General features: G+C 36.8%; 1 protein-coding gene across 2 annotated transcripts in view; it reads right to left on the bottom strand.

Annotated features, from left to right (window-relative positions):
* Nucleotides 1–17410: 17410 nt before the first annotated feature.
* The window catches only part of DACH2 (dachshund family transcription factor 2), a 182477-nt gene continuing 176208 nt past the window's right edge, over nt 17411–23679 (bottom strand). Inside the window, exon 8 of one of the 2 annotated variants that reach the window (XM_077888549.1) lies at nt 17411–17903. In XM_077888549.1, coding sequence (XP_077744675.1) covers nt 17854–17903 — 50 coding nt within the window. In that variant the 3' untranslated portion in view covers nt 17411–17853. Of the gene's footprint in view, nt 22285–23679 lie in introns of both variants that reach the window. The other variant, XM_077888550.1, reaches the window with a different exon arrangement.

Here is a 23679-nt window from a genome sequence, read left to right on the forward strand (position 1 = left end):
ACTGAGAAAGACTGGAACCAAATTTCAGTGCAACATCAGGGTCAACACCTGGGACTGAAGTCTTCCATCTTCTTTCCATGGTTACAGAGAGACATGTCTTCTGTCAAGTTCTTGGGCAGGTAAAACTCTCCCTGGACTATGTCTAAAAAGGGCTATATCCAGGTCACAGGTCTGCCTCAGGGTCTATAATCAGACCATGGTCAATGTCTAAAAAAGGCTAAATCCAGTACACAGGTCTGCTTCAGGATCTGCAATCAGACCATGGTCAGTAGGCCTGTCTACTGGGGCCTGGATGGGTATGTCTTTTGCTGAGTCCCTGGGTAGTCAGAACTGCTCCCATATCACAGTTGAGTGAGGCTAGGACTCTTCAGTGCCCATAGCCAGGACCAGATTCAGTTAGTCTATTACCTGAAGCAGGGGCAGGTGAGGCTCCTCCAAGGTCTCATGGCAGATTGTGCTGGTGGCAGGACCAAAGCCAAATGGGGCTGCAGCTAAGTACACAGGGTTTCTAGGTCTTTATTCAAGATTACAAAAAGGGTCTTGTGACCTGGGCATGAGCCTGTTTCCTAAAATCACCTTGCTTAGCCTTGGGCTGGATTAGTGTTTCACAGTCTCCTACATGGGTCTCAAATCTCCCACAAAGGCACTTTTTTTTTCCATGAATGTAAGTCAAATTGCTGTTGTGGAGGGATATGAGCAGGGGACTTTCTATTCTGCCATTTTGCTCAAAATGATATTATTTTAAACAACCTACATATCTAACAATATGACATAAGTTGAGTTATTGTACCTCTGAATTGTGCAATAGAATAAAGTCATTAAAAAACATATTGTATTGGGACACCTGGGTGGCTGTGGTTGAGTGTCTGCCTTCAGCAGAGGGTGTGATCCTGGAGTCCTGAGATCAAGTCCCACATCAGGCTCCTTACATGGAGCCTACTTATTCCTCTGCCTCTGTCTCTTCCTCTCTCTGTCTGTGTCTCTCATGAATAAATAAATAAAATCTTTAAAAAACATATTGTAAAAAGTGATGTTATATATTGCTATGTGAATAAAAGAGATTCTAAAATAGTATGTACAAGGAGACTTCAGGGTTTGGATCTGATGGGTAAAGAGATTACAAGTTGTTGCTATTGTCCTCACAAGAAGAAGGTGATCTGAAAGTCAGCAACTCTTCTTATATTCATCAGAAAATTGAGATCAGAGGGCAAACAATTGCCAGGAAAATTGGAGAAATTGATGCAGATAATTACAGCTTACCAGTAGCAGAAGTCTACCACTAAAGTTAGTACTGGTTGTAACACTTAAACTCTAATTGATGAATTACTGGAGGCTCGGGGTAGCCTAACTTGAGAATTAAAAACTTGGCATGTCTAGTCTTAGCAAGGCTTTCAAAATGTTATAAATTTTATCTTCTGAAGCCCCACCATGTCCACTGGATGAACTTTGGAGGAAAATCCCCTCAGCTTATGGCACAGAAAAGGGAAAAGTAGCTGTTTTGAAAAACATCAGAGGATTCTGTTCTTAATTATGGAACATCTTTAAAAGAAACTATTCATTAGAGACTAATCCCACTTATTATTTTTTTTACTAGACCCTAACTAAGGGCACCTGGGTGGCTCAGATGGTTAAGCATCTGCCTTCAGCTCAGGTCATGATCTCCAGGTCCTGGTATTGAGCCCCACATCCGGCTCCCAGTTCAGCTGCGAGTCTACTTCTCCCTCTGCCTTTGCCTTTCCCCCTGCTTGTGCTCTCTCTGTCTCTCTCAAATGAATAGATAGACCCTAACTAACCTGGAGGAAGGGAAATAACCAACTTCAGTCTCCTGTGGTTGCTCTGACTCATCGAAGGAAAGAAAAATATAAGAAGCACTTGTGAAAGTCACAGTACAGTGACACATGCTCTTAAATTACTGAGGACTAGCCATAGGAGTATAGAATTCCTCCTCTCCTTCACACCATACCATCATATAATTCTGGCTACTGTATGATAATAGTGGACTACAACTTAAAGGACTACAAGTTTCAGACTCTATTTAAAATGGACTCTCTTAGGAAAATCCAAAGACAACAATGGAGATAAAAACAAGCACACTAGAGAAAAATTTAGCCATTCCTAAGGGTAGCTACAGCAAATGGTAAACACAGACTATCTCTCAGCCAGAAAAACAAAACCTTTCACCAATATATCAGGTTTGACTGAACAAGAAATAACAAGACATGCTAAAAGGCAAATAAGACAGTTGAAAAGACAAAAAGGATCAAAATTAGACTAAAGGGGTGGCTGGATGGCTCCGTTGGTTAAGCATCTGCCTTCAGCTCAGGTCATGATCCCAGGGTGCTGTGATAGAGTCCTGCAATGGACTTCCTGCTCAGCACAGAGTCTGTCTCTCCCTTTATCTCTCCCCCCTGCTCCTGCTCTCTCTCTCTCTCTCTCTCTTTCACACACACACTCTTTCAAATAAATAAATAAAATCTTTTAAAAATCAGACTAAAGTATGACAGAAATTTTGCAATTATCAATAGAATTTAAAATAATTATGATAAATATGCTAATGGCCCCAATAGAAAAAGAAGATAACATGGGAAAGCACATAAGTAATGTGAGTAGAGGGATGGACATGATAAAAAAGAATAAAAAATATGTGCTAGAAATCAACAATAATATAAAAAGAAGCAAAGAATGTTTTCAATAGGTTCATCAATAGAGTAAACATGACTATGGAAAGAATCAGTGAGCTTTAAAATATGTCCATAGATACATCTAAAGCATAAATGCAAAGATAAAAATAATGATTTGACAGTCTCAGCTATTTATTCAAAATAATAATAGCAACAATGTATTCAATGATTATAGTTTATGGAAAACTGAAATGAATAATAATATGATAAGATATGGAAGGGAGGAATTTGGAATAATATGTTATAAAGTACTTACACTACCCATGAAGAAGAATAGTGTTATTTAAAAGTTGATTTGGATTAGTTGTAAATGTACAGTGCAATCTCTAGGACATTCACTTAGAATTAAAAAATATATATATTTGAAATGCTAAGGATGAAGACAAAATTTAATCATATAAAATGCTTAATTAAGGCAAAGAAGAAAAGAAGAAGGCAAAATGACAAGAGAAAAAAATGGAACAATGAATTGAACATAGATATATATGTAGTAGATGAAACAAACTATATTAATAATAACATTCAATATAAAAAACATTAAATATGGTCTAAATACACTAATTAAAAGAGAGAAAATGCCAGAGTGGATAACAAGACCCAAACACTTGCTGTATTCAAAATTGTATGTACAATAAGCCTCCAACTTTTAAAAGCTTTAGATCCACATCTGTATCTTTATTTTAATAACAAAAATAAGATGAAAAGGGTATAACTCAAAAATATAATAAAAGTGATTATATATTGGTGGTAAAATTGTAGGCAGTTTTTATTTGATTTGTCTTTTACATACTTTGAAAATCATCAACAATAAAATGATATTGTTTTTGTAATGAGAAAAGAACAATAAATTTTATGAAAATAACAATGCAATTGGAAACTTTTGCACATTTTGTAAATCAGTGTCTTTTATTTAGAGAGTTATCTATGAATTAGAACCCAACCTGAATAATAAAATATGGCTGACACTAGTTCTGGATATTCTTAACACAATTCTTATTAATACATATTCTTATTAAAAAGTAAGCATCTATAATAACATTCCATATACATTACAGCACAGTTAAAAAATTTTAGGAACAGAAAAAAATCATCTTTTATACAGTAACACTTCCAACCTTACAATGTAGTAATTATAGACATACAGGTGTATGTGTCTGTGTGTGTTTCTGTGTGATTATGGTACCCACAGTTTCATAGTTTGACTTTTTTCATTTATTTATGTATTGTGAACATTTTCTTAGGTCTATCATATATAGAAAATATCCATGGCTTCAGAGAAGTCCCCTCAATGGAGGTATCATTATTTATTTAATACCTATTGCTGGACATTTAAAGTTTATTTCATTTTCTCTTGATACAAAAAAGTGCTAATGTGAATAATCTTTTGTATCCATTTTTATATAGTTATGGCAAAGATTTTATAGAATAAATTTTTAAAGATTATTACTAAGTCAAAGATATGTGAATTTATGAAGCTTTTTCAAACATTGGTAAATTTTCCTCCAAAAAGTTTAACAGTAAACATTTTCTATTGCAATGTGAGAGTTAATTTTTCCACATAATATTCATTAACACTACACAGAATTATTATTTTTCCTTTCTGTTAATACTATATGTAAGAGAGGGTTTCTCATTTCAATTTGTATTTTATGAAAGGTGATGTTGAGTATGCTTCAAATTTGAATTTTTTAATAAAGTGGTTAGTCCACTTTTCATTTGACTTTTTCTTATTATTTGGCAATAACTCTTTATATGATAAAGTTACTACCCCTTTATCAGCCTATATTGCAAATATATTGCCTGCCTGTCTTTTCTTTTCTTTTTGTTTTACCTATTATTTTTCTTTAACTTTTTTAAAGATTCTATTTATTCATTTGAGAGAGAGAGAGACAGAGAGAGACAGAGAATGAGTGGGGTTGGAGGGAGATGGAGAAGGATAAGCAGATTCCCGCTGATCCAACGTGGGGCTCCATCCCAGGACTCTGGGATCATGACCTGAGCTAAAGGCAGATGCTTAACTGTCAGAGTCACCCAGGTGCCCCTAACTTTTTTGTTTTATAGTGTGTTTACTATGCAGATGTGGTTGATTGCTAAGATTCCTCCATCTTTTCCTTTATGGTTTCTGTCTTAGGGGTTATACTTAGAGAAGTCTTTATTTTCACAACACAATATAGATAATAATCTATATTAGCTTAATTACTTATATGGTTTCTCTCAAAAATTAAACTCGCAAATTCCATGCAAATTCCATGTAGGCACATTTATTACATTTTGTATATTGAAAATAAAAATATATATAAATATAAATTATCTCTGTGTCTCTCATGAATAAATAAATAAAATCTTAAAAAAGAAAACATCAAAATTATAATCCTGGATCATAAAGAAAATACAAATCAGGTGTCAGAAGTTTGAAAATAAAGCATACATGGTACATATGTGATTTATTTTTAAAAAGATTTTATTTATTCATGAAAGACACACAGAGAGAGGCAGAGAAATAGGCAGTTCATGAGAGACACACAGATAGAGGCAGAGACATAGGCAGAGGGAGAAGCCGGCTCCCTGTGGGGAGCCTGATGTGGGACTACATCTCAGGACCCCAGGATTGAGACCTGAGCCAAAGGCAGATGCTGCACCTCTGAGCCACCCAGGTGCTTCTGTGTGATTGATTTTTTTATCCCAAATAACCCCCCTCTGATATTTAAATCTTTAAAATAATTTTAGTGATCAAAACAATATGGTATTGGCATATAAGCAGACACATCAAAGAATGGAACAGAACAGATAGTCCAGAAATAAACCCATACATATATGATAAATTAATTTGCAACAAAGAAGTCAAGAATATATAATAGGGAAAGGATAGTTTCTTCAATAAATGGTGTTGGGAAAACTGGGCAGCTACATGCAGAAGAATGAAATTGGGCCATAATCTTACAGAATACACAAAATTCAGCTCAAAATCAATTAAAGATTTGAACATAAGACCTGAAACTATAGGATTTCTAGATGAAAGCATGTGGGATAATCTCTGTGACAGTGGTCTTAGAAATAATTTATTTTTTAATTTGACACCAAAAGCAAAAATAAACAGGTGGGACTACATTAAACCAAAAAGCTTTTGTATAGCAAAGGAAACCATCAACAAAATGATAAAGAAACCTAAAGAATGGAAGACGATACTTGCAAAGCATATATCTGATAAAGGATTAATATCTAAAATATATAAAGAACCCACACAACTCAATATCAGAAAAAGAAACCAATTTAAAAATGGACAGAGGAACTGAACAGACATTTTTCCAAAGAAGATATCTTAACGGCCAACAGATACATGAAAAGGTGCCCCAAATCACTAATCATCAGGGAAATATAAATCAAAATCATAATGAGCTACTGTCTTATATTTTTTAAGATAGCTATTATCAAAAAGATAAGAAATTATGAGAGTTTGGTAGGATGTGGAATAAAAGGAACCCTTGTAAACTGTTGGGAATGTAAATTGGCACAGCCACTATGGAAACCAGAATGGAGATTCCTCAAAAAATTAAAAGTAGAATTACCATATGATCCAAAAACCTCACTTCTGGGTATTTATCCAAAATAAATGAAATCACTATCTTGAAAAGATATCTGCATCCCCATGTTTATGCAGCATTATTTATGGTAGACATGGAAGCAACCTAAATGTCCATCAATGATGAATGAAATTATATATATATATATATATATATATATATATATATATATATATATATATGAAAAATACTGTATGATCTCATTTAGATGTAGAATCTCTAAAAACCTAAGATGATAGATTCAGATAACATATTGGTGGTTTCCAGAGATGGGGATGGGGATGGACAAACTGAGTGAAAGAGGTCAGAAGGTAAAACTTCCAGGTATAAATAAGTTCTAGGATATAATGTACAGCATGGTGATTATTAAATTAAAACATATTTTAATAATTGGGAAAATCTATTTATGTGCCTCACTTTCTTTCCTGTTACAGTCTAATTACATGTTATTACTGCTAGGCAACCTCTGATTTCCAACTGGAAAGTGTTCAAGAGTTTCAGTGATGATTCAGTTGTTCAGAATAAAAAATACATTTTTATATCAATCTTGTCATTTGTTTTTTTTTTAAGATTTATTTATTTATTTTATGACAGACATAGAGAGAGAGAGAGGCAGATACACAGGAGGAGGGAGAAGCAGGCTCCATGCCGGGAGCCCAACGTGGGACTCGATCTCGAGACTCTAGGATCGCGCCATGGGCCAAAGGCAGGCACAAAACCGCTGAGCCACCCAGGGATCCCCCAATCTTGTCATTTGTAACGTTTGCTTTCTTAAACCAAAAAAAAAAAAAATACAATTGAACTACTAGAATAGTTGATCTGTAGATAGAAACATCAGTGCTTTAAAACTCCCAGCTACCTATCAAACCTAATAATATTGTCCATGGGAAAAAATTGTCCTCCTTATGAGTTCCATCATAAGCCCAAAGAATATAACAACCATGGTATCCTTAATAGCAAGATATGGAATTATTTCATCTCCATTTCAATGTATTGAGTGATGAGAGTAAGGAATCTCATGGGGCTGTTAATGTTGTAGAAGTACTGACTTTGGGGTTATCCTGGACAAGAAAGTATAGGTGACAGAGAGTGGATGAGGGTTCAGAGGGAGCATGCCTTCTCAGGTGGTAGAACAGCCAACATCTAAAAGTAGCAAACGGAGTGAAACTGGGTGGTAGGAAAAAAAGGTGAGACAAGCTGGAGCCATAGTTTATACATGAAGGATGATCCTTTGTTATGCAATTAAACATTCAAGGATTGACTGTATGAGTAAAGGTGAAAGAATTAAGTTAATTGAGTCTTTAGTTGAAATGTTCTATTTCAAATAAAACTTTCTGTGGCAAATGATTTTATTAATGTTTGTAGAAGCTTAAGTCTAAATATTAAACCTTGCTAAGAACATTTACTTCATATTGATCAACCGACAGAATAACTGACATTTTCATAATTAAGATTTTAAACATCTATAAAAATTGGTAGCAAGTGTGCCATCTCTAATTAAAGGAAAACTGCTTTTAAATTAGAAATATGTAGAAGAAAATGTAAAAGTGTTATTTTATTTTTTTATAGCAAATCATTGCATTTTATACTTTATTTTTATTTATTTTTATTTTTTTTAATTTATTTTTTATTGGTGTTCAATTTACTAACATACAGAATAACCCCCAGTGCCCGTCACCCATTCACTACCACCCCCCGCCCTTCTCCCCTTCCACCACCCCTAGTTCGTTTCCCAGAGTTAGCAGTCTTTACGTTCTGTCTCCCTTTCTGATATTTCCCACACATTTCTTCTCCCTTCCCTTATATTCCCTTTCACTATTATTTATATTCCCCAAATGAATGAGAACATATAATATTTGTCCTTCACCGACTCACTTACTTCACTCAGAATAATACCCTCCAGTTCCATCCACGTTGAAGCAAAAGGTGGGTATTTGTCATTTCTAATAGCTGAGTAATATTCCATTGTATACATAAACCACATCTTCTTTATCCATTCATCTTTCGTTGGACACCGAGGCTCCTTCCACAGTTTGGCTATCGTGGCCATTGCTGCTATAAACATCGGGGTGCAGGTGTCCCGGCGTTTCATTGCATTTGTATCTTTGGGGTAAATCCCCAACAATGCAATTGCTGGGTCGTAGGGCAGGTCTATTTTTAACTGTTTGAGGAACCTCCACACAGTTTTCCAGAGTGGCTGCACCAGTTCATATTCCCACCAACAGTGTAAGAGGGTTCCCCTTTCTCCGCATCCTATCCAACATTTGTTATTTCCTGCCTTGTTAATTTTCCCCATTCTCACTGGTGTGAGGTGGTATCTCATTGTGGTTTTGATTTGTATTTCCCTGATGGCAAGTGATGCAGAGCATTTTCTCATGTGCATGTTGGCCATGTCTATGTCTTCCTCTGTGAGATTTCTGTTCATGTCTTTTGCCCATTTCATGATTGGATTGTTTGTTTCTTTGGTGTTGAGTTTAAGAAGTTCTTTATAGATCTTGGAAACTAGCCCTTTATCTGATAGGTCATTTGCAAATATCTTTTCCCATTCTGCAGGTTGTCTTTGAGTTTTGTTGACTGTATCCTTTGCTGTGCAGAAGCTTCTTATCTTGATGAAGTCCCAATAGTTCATTTTTGCTTATGTTTCTTTTGCCTTTCGTGGATGGATCTTGGAAGAAGTTACTGTGGCCAAGTTCAAAAAGGGTGTTGCCTGTGTTCTCCTCTAGGATTTTGATGGAATCTTGACTCACATTTAGATCTTTCATCCATTTTGAGTTTATCTTTGTGTATGGGGAAAGAGAGTGGTCTAGGTCATTCTTCTGCATGTGGATGTCCAATTTTCCCAGCACCATTTATTGAAGAGACTGTCTTTCTTCCAATGGATAGTCTTTCCTCCTTTATTGAATATTAGTTGGCCATAAAGTTCAGGGTCCACTTCTGGGTTCTCTATTCTGTTCCATTGATCTATGTGTCTGTTTTTGTGCTAGTACCACACTGTCTTGATGACCACAGCTTTGTAGTACAACCTGAAATCTGGCATTGTGATGCCCCCAGATATGGTTTTCTTTTTTAAAATTCCCCTGGTTATTCGGGGTCTTTTTTGATTCCACACAAATCTTAAAATAATTTGCTCTAACTCTCTGAAGAAAGTCCATGGTATTTTGATAGGGATTGCATTAAATCTGTAAATTGCCCTGGATAACATTGACATTTTCACAATATTAATTCTGCCAATCCATGAGCATGGAATATTTTTCCATCTCTTTGTGTCTTCCTCAATTTCTTTCAGAGATATTCTGTAGTTTTTAGGTTATAGATCTTTTACCTCTTTGGTTAGGTTTATTCCTAGGTATCTTATGCTTTTGGGTGCAATTGTAAATGGGATTGACACCTTAATTTCTCTTTCTTCAGTCTCGTTGTTAGTGTATAGAAATGCCACTGATTTCTGGGCATTGATTTTGTATCCTGCCACGCTACCAAATGGCTGTATGAGTTCTAGCAATCTTGGGGTGGAGGCTTTTGGGTTTTCTATGTAGAGTATCATGTCATCTGCGAAGAGGGAGAGTTTGACTTCTTCTTTGCCAATTTGAATGCCTTTACTGTCTTTTTGTTGTCTGATTGCTGAGGCTAGGACTTGTAGTCCTATGTTGAATAGCAGTGGTGAGAGTGGACATCCCTGTCTTGTTCTTGATCTTAGGGGAAATGATCTCAGTGCTTCCCCATTGAGAATGATATTTGCTGTGGGCTTTTCGTAGATGGCTTTTAAGATGTCGAGGAAAGTTCCCTCTATCCCTACACTCTGAAGAGTTTTGATCAGGAATGGATGCTGTCTTTTGTCAAATGCTTTCTCTGCATCTAATGAGAGGATCATATGGTTCTTGGTTTTTCTCTTGCTGATATGATGAATCACATTGATTGTTTTATGAGTGTTGAACCACCATTGTGTCCCGGGGATAAATCCTTCTTGGTCGTGGTGAATAATTTTCTTAATGTGCTGTTGAATCCTATTGGCTAGTATCTTGTTGAGAATTTTTGCATCCATGTTCATCAAGGATATTGGTCTGTAATTCTCCTTTTTGGTGGGGTCTTTGTCTGGTTTTGGAATTAAGGTGATGCTGGCCTCATAGAACGAATTTGGAAGTACTCCATCTCTTTCTATCTTGCTGAACAGCTTTAGTAGAATAGGTAAGGTTTCTTCTTTAAACGTTTTATAGAATTCCCCTGGGAAGCCATCTGGCCCTGTAGTCTTCTGTCTTGGGAGGTTTTTGATGACTGCTTCAATTTCCTCCCTGGTTATTGGCCTGTTCAGGTTTTCTATTTCTTCCTGTTCCAGTTTTGGTAGTTTGTGGCTTTCCAGGAATGTGTTCATTTCTTCTAGATTGCCTAATTTACTGGCATATAGCTGTTCATAATATGTGTTTAAAATCTTTTGTATTTCCTTGGTGTTGGTAGTGATCTCTCCTTTCTCATTCATGATTTTATTTTATTTTATTTTTATTTATTTTTTTTTTCATTCATGATTTTATTAATTTGAGTCTCCTCTCTCTTCTTTTTAATAAGGTTGGCTAATGGTTTATCTATCTTGTTAATTCTTTCAAAGAGCCAACTCCTGGTTCTGTTGATCTGTTCCACAGTTCTTCTGGTCTCGATTTCATTGAGTTCTGCTCAAATCTTTATTAACTCTCTTCTTCTGCTGGGTGTACGATCTATTTGCTGCTTTTTCTCTAGCTCCTTAATGTGTAAGGTTAGCTTTTGCGTGTGAATTCTTTCCAGTTTTTGAATGGATGCTTGTATTGCGATGTATTTCCCCCTTAGGACTGCTTTTGCTGTATCCCAAAGATTTTGAACTGTTGTATCTTCATTCTCATTAGTTTCCATGAATCTTTTTAATTCTTCCTTAATTTCCTGGTTGACCCTTTCATCTTTTAGCAGGATGGTCCTTAACCTCAACGTGTTTGAAATCCTTTCAAACTTCTTGTTGTGATTTAGTTCTAATTTCAAGGCATTATGGTCTGAGAATATGCAGGGGACGATCCCAATCTTTTGGTGTCGGTTCAGACCCTATTTGTGACCCAGTGTGTGGTCTATTCTGGAGAAAGCTCCATGTGCACTTGAGAAGAATGTGTATTCAGTTGAGTTTGGATGTAAAGTTCTGTAGATATCTGTGAAATCTATCTGGTCCAGTGTATCATTTAAAGCTCTCATTTCTTTTTAGATGTTGTGCTTTGAAGACCTATCGAGGGTAGAAAAAGCTAGATTGAAGTCACCAAGTATCAGTGTATTATTATCTAAGTATTTCTTCACTTTGGTTATTAATTGGTTTAAATATTTGGCAGCTCCCACATTCGGGGCATATATATTGAGGATTGTTAAGTCCTCTTGTTGGATAGATCCTTTAAGTATGAGATAGTGTCCCTCTTCATCTCTCACTATAGGCTTCAGAGTGAATTTTAGTTTATCTGATGTAAGGATGGCCACCCCTGCTTTCTTTTGAGGACCATTTGAATGGTAAATGGTTTTACAACCTTTTATTTTCAGGTTTTAGGTGTCCTTCTGTCTAACATGAGTCTCTTGTAGGCAGCAAATAGATGGGTCCTGCTTTTTTATCCAGTGTGAAACCCTGCGCCTTTTGATGGGGTCATTAAGGCCATTCACGTTCAGAGTTACTACTGACAGATATGAGTTTAGTGTCATCATGATATCTATTCAGTCCTTGTTTTTGTGGATTGTTCCACTGGACTTCTTCTTAAAGGGAATTTTAAGAGTCCCCCTTAAAATTTCTTGCAGAGCTGGTTTGGAGGTCACATATTCTTTCAGTTCCTGCCTGTATGGAAGCTCTTTATCTCTCCTTCCATTTTGAATGAGAGCCTTGCTGGAAAAAGTATTCTTGGTTGCATGTTCTTCTCATTTAGGACCCTGAATATATCCTGCCAGCCATTTCTGGCCTGCCAGGTCTCTGTGGAGAGATCTGCTGTTACCCTTATACTCCTCCCCATAAAAGTCACGGCTTTCTTGTCTCTTGGTGCTTTAAGGATCTTCTCTTTATCTTTGGAATTTGCAAGCTTCACTATGAAATGTCGAGGTGTTGAAAGGTTTTTATTGATTTTTTGGGGGGGGGGTCTCTCTATTTCCTGAATCTGAATGCCTGTTTCCTTTCCCAGATTAGGAAAGTTTTCAGCTAGGATTTGTCAAATACATATTCTGGCCCTCTGGCCCTTTCGGAGCCCTCGGGAACACCAATTAAAGATAAGTTTTTCTTCCGCAGGCCATTGTTTATTTCCCTTAATCTGTCCTCATGGTCTTTTAATTGTCTGTCTCTTTTTTCCTCAGTTTCCCTCTTTGCCCTCAACTTGTCTTCTGTGTCACTCACTCCTTTTTCCACCTCATTAACCCTCGTCGTTAGGACTTCTAGTTTGGATTGCATCTCATTCAATTGATTTTTAATTTCTGGCTGATTGGATCTAAATTCTGCAATCATGAAGTCTCTTGAGTCCTTTATCTTTTTTCTAGAGCCACCAGTAGCTTTATAATAGTGCTTCTGAATTGGCTTTCTGACATTGAATTGTAATCCAGATTTTGTAACTCTGTGGGAGAGAGGACTGTTTCTGATTCTTTCTTTTGAGGTGAGGTTTTCCTTCTAGTCATTTTGCTCAGTGCAGAGTGGCCAAAAGCAAGTTGTATTGGGAAAAGGAGAAAAAGAGAGGAGAGAAAGAAGGAAAGAAAAGAGAAAAAGAAAAAAGAAAAAAGGAAGAAAAAAAGGAAAAAAGAAGAAAAAGAGAAAGAAAGGTGAAAGAAAGGGTGGGGGAAGCAATCAGAAATCAAGAAGAAAAAGAAAAAAAAAAACACGGGGGAGTATCTTCTGATTCTGTATACTTTAAGTCTCTTGACTTCCCCTCGAACTTGTCCGTCTAGCTGGTCTTCTGGGGGAAGGGCCTGTTGTGATTTTCAGGTGTTAGCACTTGGGGGCGCTGCTCTGCCCCCTGCCTCGTGCAGGGCTCAGTGGGGGTTGTTTACCCCGTGAGGCCCAGGAGGAACAACCTCAGTGGCGGCGGCCAGCTCTGGAGCCCTGGATTCAGCTCCCTTAGTAACTCCGGAGCTCTCCGTCCAAAGGGGCCTGGAGGCTCCGGGGCGGGGCCGCTGATCTGCTCAGCTCGAGTCAGGAGAGTCCTTGCAGTCCTGGGCCCTCCCGGCCTTTGCCTGTCCCGTGGGGAGGCCGGATCTTGGGCTGTGTCCCGGCGCCCTGTGCTCCGGGTCTGCGCTGTTGGATTCGGGCTCCCCGGCCGCGCAGCCCCCTCCGCGGAGCCGCCGCCAGAGCCCCTCCGAGCTGCTCCGGGTCCTGCCGTGCGCGCTGCAGCCCTTAGGGAGCTCGGCGCACTCTCCCAGGGCGCAGGTGTCTGTTACTGTCCCAGGGAGCCCGAGGGCATCCCCGCCCTCCTGGGTCCTGCTCTAACTCCCTGCGAGCGCCTTTCCGCCCGGGAAGGTTGGTGCAGCTCCTGCTCCTCCGGGACGGGGCTCTCCTGTCCTGGGGACACTCGCCCCGGCCTCAGCCCGGCTCCTCGCGGGGCTCCTACCCCTTGGATGCCTTTTGTTTCTTTATTTCTTTTTCCCCGTCTTCCTACCTTGATGGAAGCGGGAACTCTTCTCACTGTAGCATTCCAGCTGGTCTCTCTTTAAATCTCAGGCCAAATTCCTAGATTTTCAGGATGATTTGAAGGTTATCTAGGTAATTTGGTGGCGACAGGTGACTTGGGGACCCTACTCTTCCGCCATCTTGCCCCTCCTCTTAAAAGTGTTATTTTATGACAGGTAACTGTCTCTCTTCCTGTACCATCTCCATTCAATCCATCCCACACTGCCCTCAGATTAATCTCTCTAATGAGTTCCTGTTATATGTTTATTGCTACATATTGTATTTTTTAGCATAAAATTAACTGAGTATAATGTGTTTAATTTGCTTCAAGAAAAGTCGTCTAAAGATGAGAAAACATTCCCCCCATCATAACACAATTAATTAACAAGTCATGGCCTGGAAAGTTCATTATTAAGGTTTAACTGCATTTGCATTTATTGTAGTGCATCCTGTCACAACTCTCTGATTCAAATAGGTAAGGGAGAGAGTGCCTGGGTGTTTTAGTTTGTTGAGCATCTGACTTCAGCTCAGTTCATGATCTTTGGATCCTGGAAAGAGATCCATGCAGGGTTCCCCATTCAGTGGGGAGTCTGCTTGTCCCTCTTCCTCCTTTGACTCCCTCCCCTTCTTTCCCCCCTTTCTCTGCCCCCTTACTCTGCCCTTCCCCTGCCCCTGCTTATGGCTCCTGACAGCTCTCTCTCCCTCAGATAAATAAATAAATAAATAAATAAATAAATAAATAAATTATTTTTAAAAAATAAAAATTAAAAAACCCAGATAGGTAAGGGAAATTGTTGATGGAGCATAAATCAATTCCAAAAATTTTAATAAATATTCCTGGATATCCTAGGCAGTCTTACTTTTACTAAATCAGTGTGTTTACTTTCCTGAAATTTCCGTCTTCCATATGTCTAATGTATCAGGACTTAAAACATTGTCCCAGGCTGTGTTCTCAGTTCTATCATTTAGTTTAAAACTAGAAACTTTAGAGAAAGATTGCAATGTAACTGAGATAATGCATAAAAGGGGAAATCTCACATGGATAGTATGAGGTCAATAGAGGGGACTTTGTTTAAAACATTAAGGAGCTGAGCTTCAGAATTATCATCGACATCTAGGCATTTTATATATGAGATTACTTCCACCTTTTCTGATGATAGCTTACTAGCTGCATACCTACCTTTCTTTTTACAATCTCATAATGTAGCTGCTCGTATTATCCAAGAGACAATTGAACCATGTAAAATTTATAAAAGGTTCAGATTTGATTTCAATAACTCATTGAGAAAGAAAAGTTGTGTTTTGTGTCTATATACTGTGTGTGGGCATACATGCATGAACATGAGTGCAAACACGAAGAAACCATGCTGATTTGTTTCCATTACCTATAACATCTAACATCTGATGGATTTCTATCATTTTTAATGAGGAATCACTTACCTATGTGTATGATTGCGCTAGTTTTTCTCTATCAAGTTCAAGTTGAAATGACAAAATTTTGGTTCACTATCAGTTTACACTTTTCTATACTAAAAGCTGCTAATGAAAGAATTATCTTCTTGGCATTGTAATTGTTCAAATACTAATTATGTGCCTCCCTTTGAGATATCAGGCTACTGATGATCTTCAAAGGTCCTCCCATACACTCCTTAGTCTAAGATTCTATTATAAGTTATTTTTGGATCATCATCCACAGAGACACTTTTCCCTGAGTAAGAAGGCACAACGTTGGTGTTTGTTGATGAAGGGGAGCCTTCATGACCAAATCCCTCAGCATTCATTTATACACGTAGTAGTTGGGAAGAGTGACAATTGGATCTCCAAAAATTTTAGGTACTTTAAAAGAGATGAGAAGACCCTTATACTAGAATTATCATTAAGAATGACAGTCTTATGATTATGCCTGGAGGTAGGAGCAGTTGTTTCCCCCCACCACTAGTGCATAAGCAGTGAACTGGAGATCACAGTCCCTGAAATTTGCATGCAGCTAATCAAGCCTCTCTAGCCAGTCTCAGGATAAATGTAAATTATACAATCTCCAAGGAGAGGGAAATGATGTAATGCTGATCCTCCCAACCCTAGAAGACAGCTTATACCTAAGAAATAATTGATATACAGTGAATCCACTTCCCTGCAATGAAGGAATTCCTGTCTTGTGCTCTTTTCTCAAGACTAAGGTTCTTATGTTGTCAGAGGAGGGGGAGGTAGTGGTGAGGAGGAGGTGGTGGAAGGGTGGTCAAGGGTTCGCATTGAAATAGAAAGCAATCCTATCCCAGGAAACATGAGGGTGCAGAGTGGGTTTCAATTCCAGTATTTTCTGCTCCCATTCTCCTCAGATGGGCCAATGAGGTAAGCTTCAAATAATCAGAAGAATCCTATAGTTGCTTCTACTTCCTAGGAAGTACCAGCTATCCACCAGACTCAGAATCAAATTGCCCCAACAACGTTAAGCCAGTGTGGATAACTGCTTCCAGATGAGGTTAAACCACAGACAGTATTGAGCCCCTGGAACCCTGAGGGTTGGGCAGCAAAGGGCACATGCTTCCTCTGGTCATTGCGTTCAACTTTGAATTATGCAATCCTGCATATCATGTGATTGACTCTTTGGTACCCTTTTTATTGTGTTATGGTGGAAGGAGGTCATACTACCAGAGCAGGCCTGTTTAGCCACCAAAAACTCTGAGGGATATTTCTCTTCCAAAGCAGAGGATGAGCTTACAGTCATCTTAGGACTCTTAAAACTTCCATAAATAAGGGTGATAAAGAGGTGATGGTGAGAACAAACATCTGGAAGTAAGCAATATGATTCCAAATTAGAAGACCTACAGTCTGTGGTGAGCCAGCTGTGGAATGCAACACATCTTTTATAAGGCACGGTGAAGAGTAGAAGTAGCAATGTGTAGGAGTAACTGAGAGGCTCTTTGATGAACCAGAATTTAGATAGACTCAAGGATTTTAGTGGGAATAAACCAAAGAGAAGGTGAAGACATTTTAGATTAACTAGGGTAGGGCCACAGTTTTGGTTTTGGTTTTCATTAAGCTTTTTAAAAATCTAGCCTTGGTTTTTCATTAGACTACAATGAATATTTGGATGTACAGAAATTTCTTTGGTCCAGAATAGATACATGCCCTTTCCATTTTCTTGTTATTCACTGAAGGTGGTTCTCAAGAAGAAACTTTTTAGAAATAACAGATGTTCAGAAATGATTTTACAGTTTTTTATTTACCACATTTTTTCTGTTTCCCAATACAACCCTTCCTCCTAAAAGCAAGTTCACTAAGCACACACAGCCAGGAAATGGCAATCTGGTGTGATTCAATTGAACAATTTAGGACAAGAATATTGGCCTATTTAAACTAGTGAACTGAAATAAGATGGATGTTCATATTTGTTTGGAAATAACCAAACCAGAGAAAGTTTTGCAAATACCAACCTAGTTCCTGAATTTTGATTTGCATTATAACTTTACTTCAATGACTGCAGTTGGCAATTTGAAAATAAAAACTCAGTGACAACTGACAAAATCAAAATGCTTTTATTTATACTGAGGTTTAGCAAGTACATTTTTAACAAAGAAGGTGTACTTTAACTTATATATGGCAGAACAGAGAAACCATACATATGTTTCTAGTCTCTAACACATTACTGCATTGTTTTTCCTTAAAAGACAAAAATCAAGCTGAAGTGAGCATAGAAAAGCATCATATATGGTCAGGTTACTTTACCCATTAGATTAGGATTTAGCTCATATTCTTAAACTGATCAATCGAATGCAAGGAAAGAGTTTACATCATTGCATTTAAACTGTACACATGTTCCTATTTTAATGTAACAGACTGAATAGATGCTTCAGTAAACAAAGCTTTGTTGATAAACACAATTGCAATAATTCTATGTTGAATAGTTTCAGAGATAAACTGGAATCACAAGCATCTTCATTTATGTAAAGCCAGCGAGGACCTTTCAGGCCGAATAAAACTGTTGTGCCATTGCTAAACAGTAATAGTTACCTCCTTTAAAAAAAAGAAAACAAGTTAGTTCTTCTGAGGAATAATTCTGATATGTGCTTAAAAATATTGAACTTCTATTTTCAGGAACCTAAATGATCTGATGTAACAGGATTGATTTAATATTGGTAAAATTTAAAATTTCTTAACACATCTATTGTTATTGGGTAAGTTTTCAAAGATCTCTCATTTTTTGGTACAGCATCTGTTCTTCTCACAGCACTTAAGACCTTGAAGACTGAGAAGACTTCTTTCATAAAATGTGATATCTACAGTTATCCACATGACTGTCGCGTTTTGCATATAATGATATGTTCAAGATCCCTATGATTTACCACAACAAGGAGAAAAGAGTGTCTGGCTATCATCTAAGGTAATGATAGCTTTGTACATTTAGAATTTCCCCTCCCCAGACTAACCCTGAGACTATGTATACTGCATGAAGGGGGACTAGTTCTGATTACCAATTTAACCATGTGTTTGGTCAAACTTAAATGTTGGCAATCAAAAGAATGCATACTATCCATATTTGATTGTATGGATAAAATTATACTTGGAAACAATTTTCCAAAAGGAATTCTACCTCCTTTTGTCTAACCTTGCTCTTTTTGATAGTCATGGCTTATGACCTGAGTCTCTATCCAACTACATCATAAAAATTTGACTTTGGTCACAAAAGAAGAACCAGGAAATAAAGTGGGATGTACAAGTCCATCACCCATGCTTAAGAAACAATGAAAGTCTCTATTTGTGAGCCGAATATATCAAATTTACATAGAAAGGAAAGTACATTATCATTTTTGGATTGATATGCTTAGTCTAAGATATTAATTCAGTCTGGTCAAAATTTAGCATTGTCAGGAGGAAAATATATCTTTTAAGCCTTGTGTATAAAATCTTTAAAATATTTCTTTTTTTCTCTATATAGATATTGTGTTGAGTGAGTGGAATTATCTGGATAATACTTCAGAACCAAAAATAAAGATAATGGTAAAGTAATAGAAGAATAAAAGTCTATGTTAGTCAGATGACCTAGAGGGCCAAACTTCATTAGAGGGCAACCAGATATTTTGCCAAAAATCCTGTAGAATTCACTTGAACTTTACCTAGGACCAGAAGAAAACAATGTTTGAATTTGGGGGAACTGTTTAGTAGTCTGTCACCCCAGAAAATTGGTCAAATTCCTTTGTGGCATCTAAGAATAGTCATTATGAAAACTCGCCAGATCGTTGCTGTTTTCCAGTCTACCTCATCTTCTGTGTAAACAGCCTGAATGTCAAAGGAAAGCTCTTCAGCATCAAATGGAAAACAGGATTGAATTTTATACAATGTAGCTAAAGCTAAAATCATGCAATATAAATTGTGAACATTACAAACTTGAAACAAAACAAAATAATCTTATAAAAAAGGCCCATAAGCACAGTAACAAATGGTAAAAAGCAATCACCATTTTCCCTTTAGAAAAATGATTTCTGAAAAATCTCTCTTATTATGTTTAATTACTGCCTTAAAAAAAAAGACAAACATATCTGCCCATACCCTTCATTAAATATGCTTGTTTAGAAGGCCTACCTAGGAGCTATTTCTACAGAAGCTCAAAAATCCAAAGAAAAACTAGGCTAACAAGAAAATGACAGTATTAATATGAATTAATTTTCCCACCCAGAATACAATAAATTGAGATTTCATAGTGGTAAAACTTTTTCTCCTAACTTAGATGATACTAGCAAAATAGACTCTTGTGCAGCATGCTGTATAATGGCTGAGATTGTTACTGTTTTACATATATCAATACTGAGTGATCATAAGGAAGGAGCCAATATTGACCTGCTAATTGACATTGATGCTTACAGCAATCTCAATGTTTGCCACATTTCAATTTCAAAATGCATTTCGCTATAATATGAGTGATTTATCATTTAGTAGTAGCTGTCAAAGTAAACTAGATAAAACAAAAACATCTGGAACCATAAATAGAGGAGAGCTGTCGCTGAATTTCAATCCAAACCCAGCGTGCTCATTTCATTTGGAACAGGAAATAGCCAATTAGTAATTAAATGTTTCATGTTTTTAAGAAGGTTTGCACTTGAGTTCCAAAAGAGATTATCTAATATTCATTCTAGATATAAACAAAATTAAAGATCAGGGAGAGCAACCAACAAAACCTCTTTAGAAGAATGTTAGGAAGCTTGAGAATTTATAAGGAGCAATAAACACTAACATTTGGAAAGAGCTGCTGCAGTTTATTGCTTTAAGATTTACCAGATAAGTCAAAGGGGGATTTGATATACACAAATGTGACCTTTTAAAATAAAAATGAAGGTCCATATAGTCCTTCTGTTAGCACAGCATTGCCTGATATAGGCATACACCATGGCACAGGAGTCTGGTGTGGCCCCCTTCCTACAGGAGGTGAGCCTCTGCTGATCAATTGAATTATCTTTAAAGAACATGCCTGGTTGTTTCAAACCCAGAAAGTGTGAGACTTGCCTTCTGTAGCATACATCTGAAGCTTATGAAAGTAAAAAGCTAAAATCACGTGTCACAAAAAAGGCAGATATGTGGGAAAAGGCCAGAAACAACAACAACAACAACAAAAAGATTTCTTATAGTTCAGTCAAGCACAATGAAACACATCTATTTGTTAAAAGACTCTTGTTTGTTTTTAAGTGACTTAGTTAATTTGAAAATGCTCTTCAATTTCCCCTATAGTTTAGTACACGTTTGACTATCAGATAATAATGAGACATTTCTGGATGCTGTATTTTTAATCACACCTATTTGTTATGCAGTTCAGATATCTGATATTAATAATTTTTAAAAAAATTATATTTGCCTCAATCCATGATTGTTTTTCTTACCCATGATTTATTTCTAATTTGGCATTGTTTCCCTGAAGTAGATTGAAGCGGCACACCTACTCTATGGACGTAGACTTTCTATAGTCTATCAAGAACACAGGAAGTCAAATTCCTGTGCCTTAAGAGATTCCTTTAGAGCATGGAATGACTCGAATGTCACATTGATATGAATTAATGTAACATTTAAAACTGTGTAGAGTAGGTGGCCATTGTATGTACTGTTGTGCAAAAAAGGGAACTGATTATTGGAGAATGGATTAAAAACGCAGTTGGAATTTTGCATAGGATGAGTGGTGCTTTTGTCACATCATCAATTAATTGTAGGGCAGATGTAAAAATAACATAATAGATTATATTTTGCTTGGTGTAAGGAGGGCATATTAGGATGAGACATTGAAACTTTTTGATCACTAGAATGCCACTTAACACATTGGAATACTGCTCTATTACATTCTCAGGAGGCATAAAAATAATGACAGGTATTTGCCACCAGCCTTTGTCCAGACCTCCATTTAGTAAATGGTTAAAGATATGTAAGGCAATTTCCTGGACAATTCAAGCCAAATGATCCATTTGATTCTAATTACTGGAACATCTTAGGCATCTGGTCATATCTAGATCATAGAGTGAACAATAGAAAATAACCATGATGTGAGTGGTCCATCATATCTGCCTTTCTTATGTCTATAGATTTTTCAGTCTGTTTAGTTGTTGATAGCTTAATAAAGAGGAAGCAGGATTGGAGATGGGAGGAGAGCAGAAAAGAATAAAGGGGATATTTTTAGCAGCTTGGGTATGTGCTTTTATCATTGCCTTCTTTATAAATAAAGAATGTGCTAGTATAAAGGGATTAAATGACTTGCTTTACTCTCAAAAGTTCAAAGGAAGAACTAGATATGGCAAAATCTGCAAACTAGATCTGTCTATATTCCCTTAAAGAACACTACAAGTGTGTTTTTTATTTGTTTGTTTTTGTTTTTGTTTAGAAAAGTGAGCTCCAATTCAGTGATAACAAATATTGGTCATTTGCACAAATGAGTTACCTCCTCACATATTTCCTGTTAAATCCCAGGTCAGCCAAATATAAAGCTATTTCACAGTAATCACAGCTTAAAGTGGATGTGCCTACATTTAAGTTTCTGCCACACTATTTAGAAATAGCATTTTCTCTGTCTCAAACATTATAGCACCTACTTACCCCACTACAATGCTGTGTGGATTGATGTGATAACATTTATGAAGCACTATGAACTCCATGGAAGAAAGGGGTTATAAAAGTGTAAAGTATCATTTTCAATCATCATTATGATTATCCCCTAAAAACTTATGAAACCTATTCACTAGCACATTTTCCCAGTACGTGCAAGGTTCTATTTATCCCTAGTGAACAAATACTAATTGAAGATTCCATATTTTAAGAATTTGAGTATTAATTCTAAAGAATTACAGCACTAGATAAGCAGGTAACTGCTACACCACTCTACTCGTGCCTATGATCAGTTGGAGTTCCGGCATCAGTGTTCAGGCTGCACAGAAAAAACAATAAGACCTGGTCAAAATTTTATTACGACAAAGAAAATCCTCAATCCATCTACTCAATGAACTTCACTGAAAACCACAAACTGGCTTTATAGTATTTTGCTGTGCTATATATGTTCAAGATTTGAATAAATCTCTGTGTAGTAAATGTATTACTTTATTAGGCTTAGCCCTTAAACATATATTCATTGATGTGAGTTTCATTCTATTAAAAATGAAATCATACAAAGGTGAGCAAAACTGTAGATTTACAGTAGTTTAAAGCTTATTCTTATTATCTAGGGGTGATACTGACAATATAAAAATAGTGTAAATGATATTTCCTAACTCTAAAATATGCTTATGAGCCTCTTGTGCATGTTCTACTGTTTTTACAACCTGCAGTGAAATGCATGACTAGCTTAACAAGCCAGGCATTAAGAAATGTTTTTCCCCCTTCATGATCTAAAACATGAATAAATGGCCACACCATTTTCCCTGAATCAAAATCTTTGTTAATGATTGCAGTTTCCCCTCTGGATGAGATTTCCTTCCCTGACAGGATGGTAATTTAAAAGTAACTTTTCACTGTGTATTTTTTGTTATATATCTCTATATCTCCATATATCTATTTATCTTATTGAAGTTCGATTTGCCAACATATTAAATATAGTTGACACATGGGGTTACATTAGCTTCAGGTGTACAACATAGTGATTCAATACCTCTATATGTTGTTTTATGCTCACCACAAGTGTAGCTACCATCTGTCACCACACAGGGCTATTACAATATCATTGACTATTCTCTATGCTTTGTCTTTTATTCCTGTGGCTTGTTCATTCCATAATTGGAAGCCTGTATTTGCTTTTTAAAAAGCTGCAAAGAAGGGCAGCCCCAGTGGCCCAGCGATTTAGCGTTGGCTTCAACCCAGGGCCTGGTCCTGGAGACCTGGGATTGAGTCCCACGTCGGGCTCCCTGTGTGAAGCCTGCTTCTCCTTCTGCCTGTGTCTCTGTCTGTGTGTCTCTCATGAATAAATAAATAAAATATTTAAAAAATAATAATAAAAAATAAAAAAGCTGCAAAGAAATTAGTCTATTATGCTTTTGAAGGTTTAATTTATGTTTTGAAAAAGCTATTTTTCCTACTCAGAGCTCATGTTTTCTTCCAAGTGTTTCTTCACCACTTAATCACTTATATAAACAATGGGATTAGGGAGTGTACTTGATATGATGAGCCCTGGGTGTTGTATGCAAGTGATGATTCACTGAATTCTACTCCTGAAACCAACATTGCACTGTATGTTAACTAACTGGAATTTAAATAAAAAATTGAAAAAAAAAAGTGCACCTGTGTTGATATGCACTGGGTATTGTATATAACTGTTGAATCACTAAGTTGT

Source organism: Canis aureus, chromosome X (genome assembly GCF_053574225.1).
Source record: "Canis aureus isolate CA01 chromosome X, VMU_Caureus_v.1.0, whole genome shotgun sequence".
Taxonomy (NCBI): domain Eukaryota; kingdom Metazoa; phylum Chordata; class Mammalia; order Carnivora; family Canidae; genus Canis; species Canis aureus.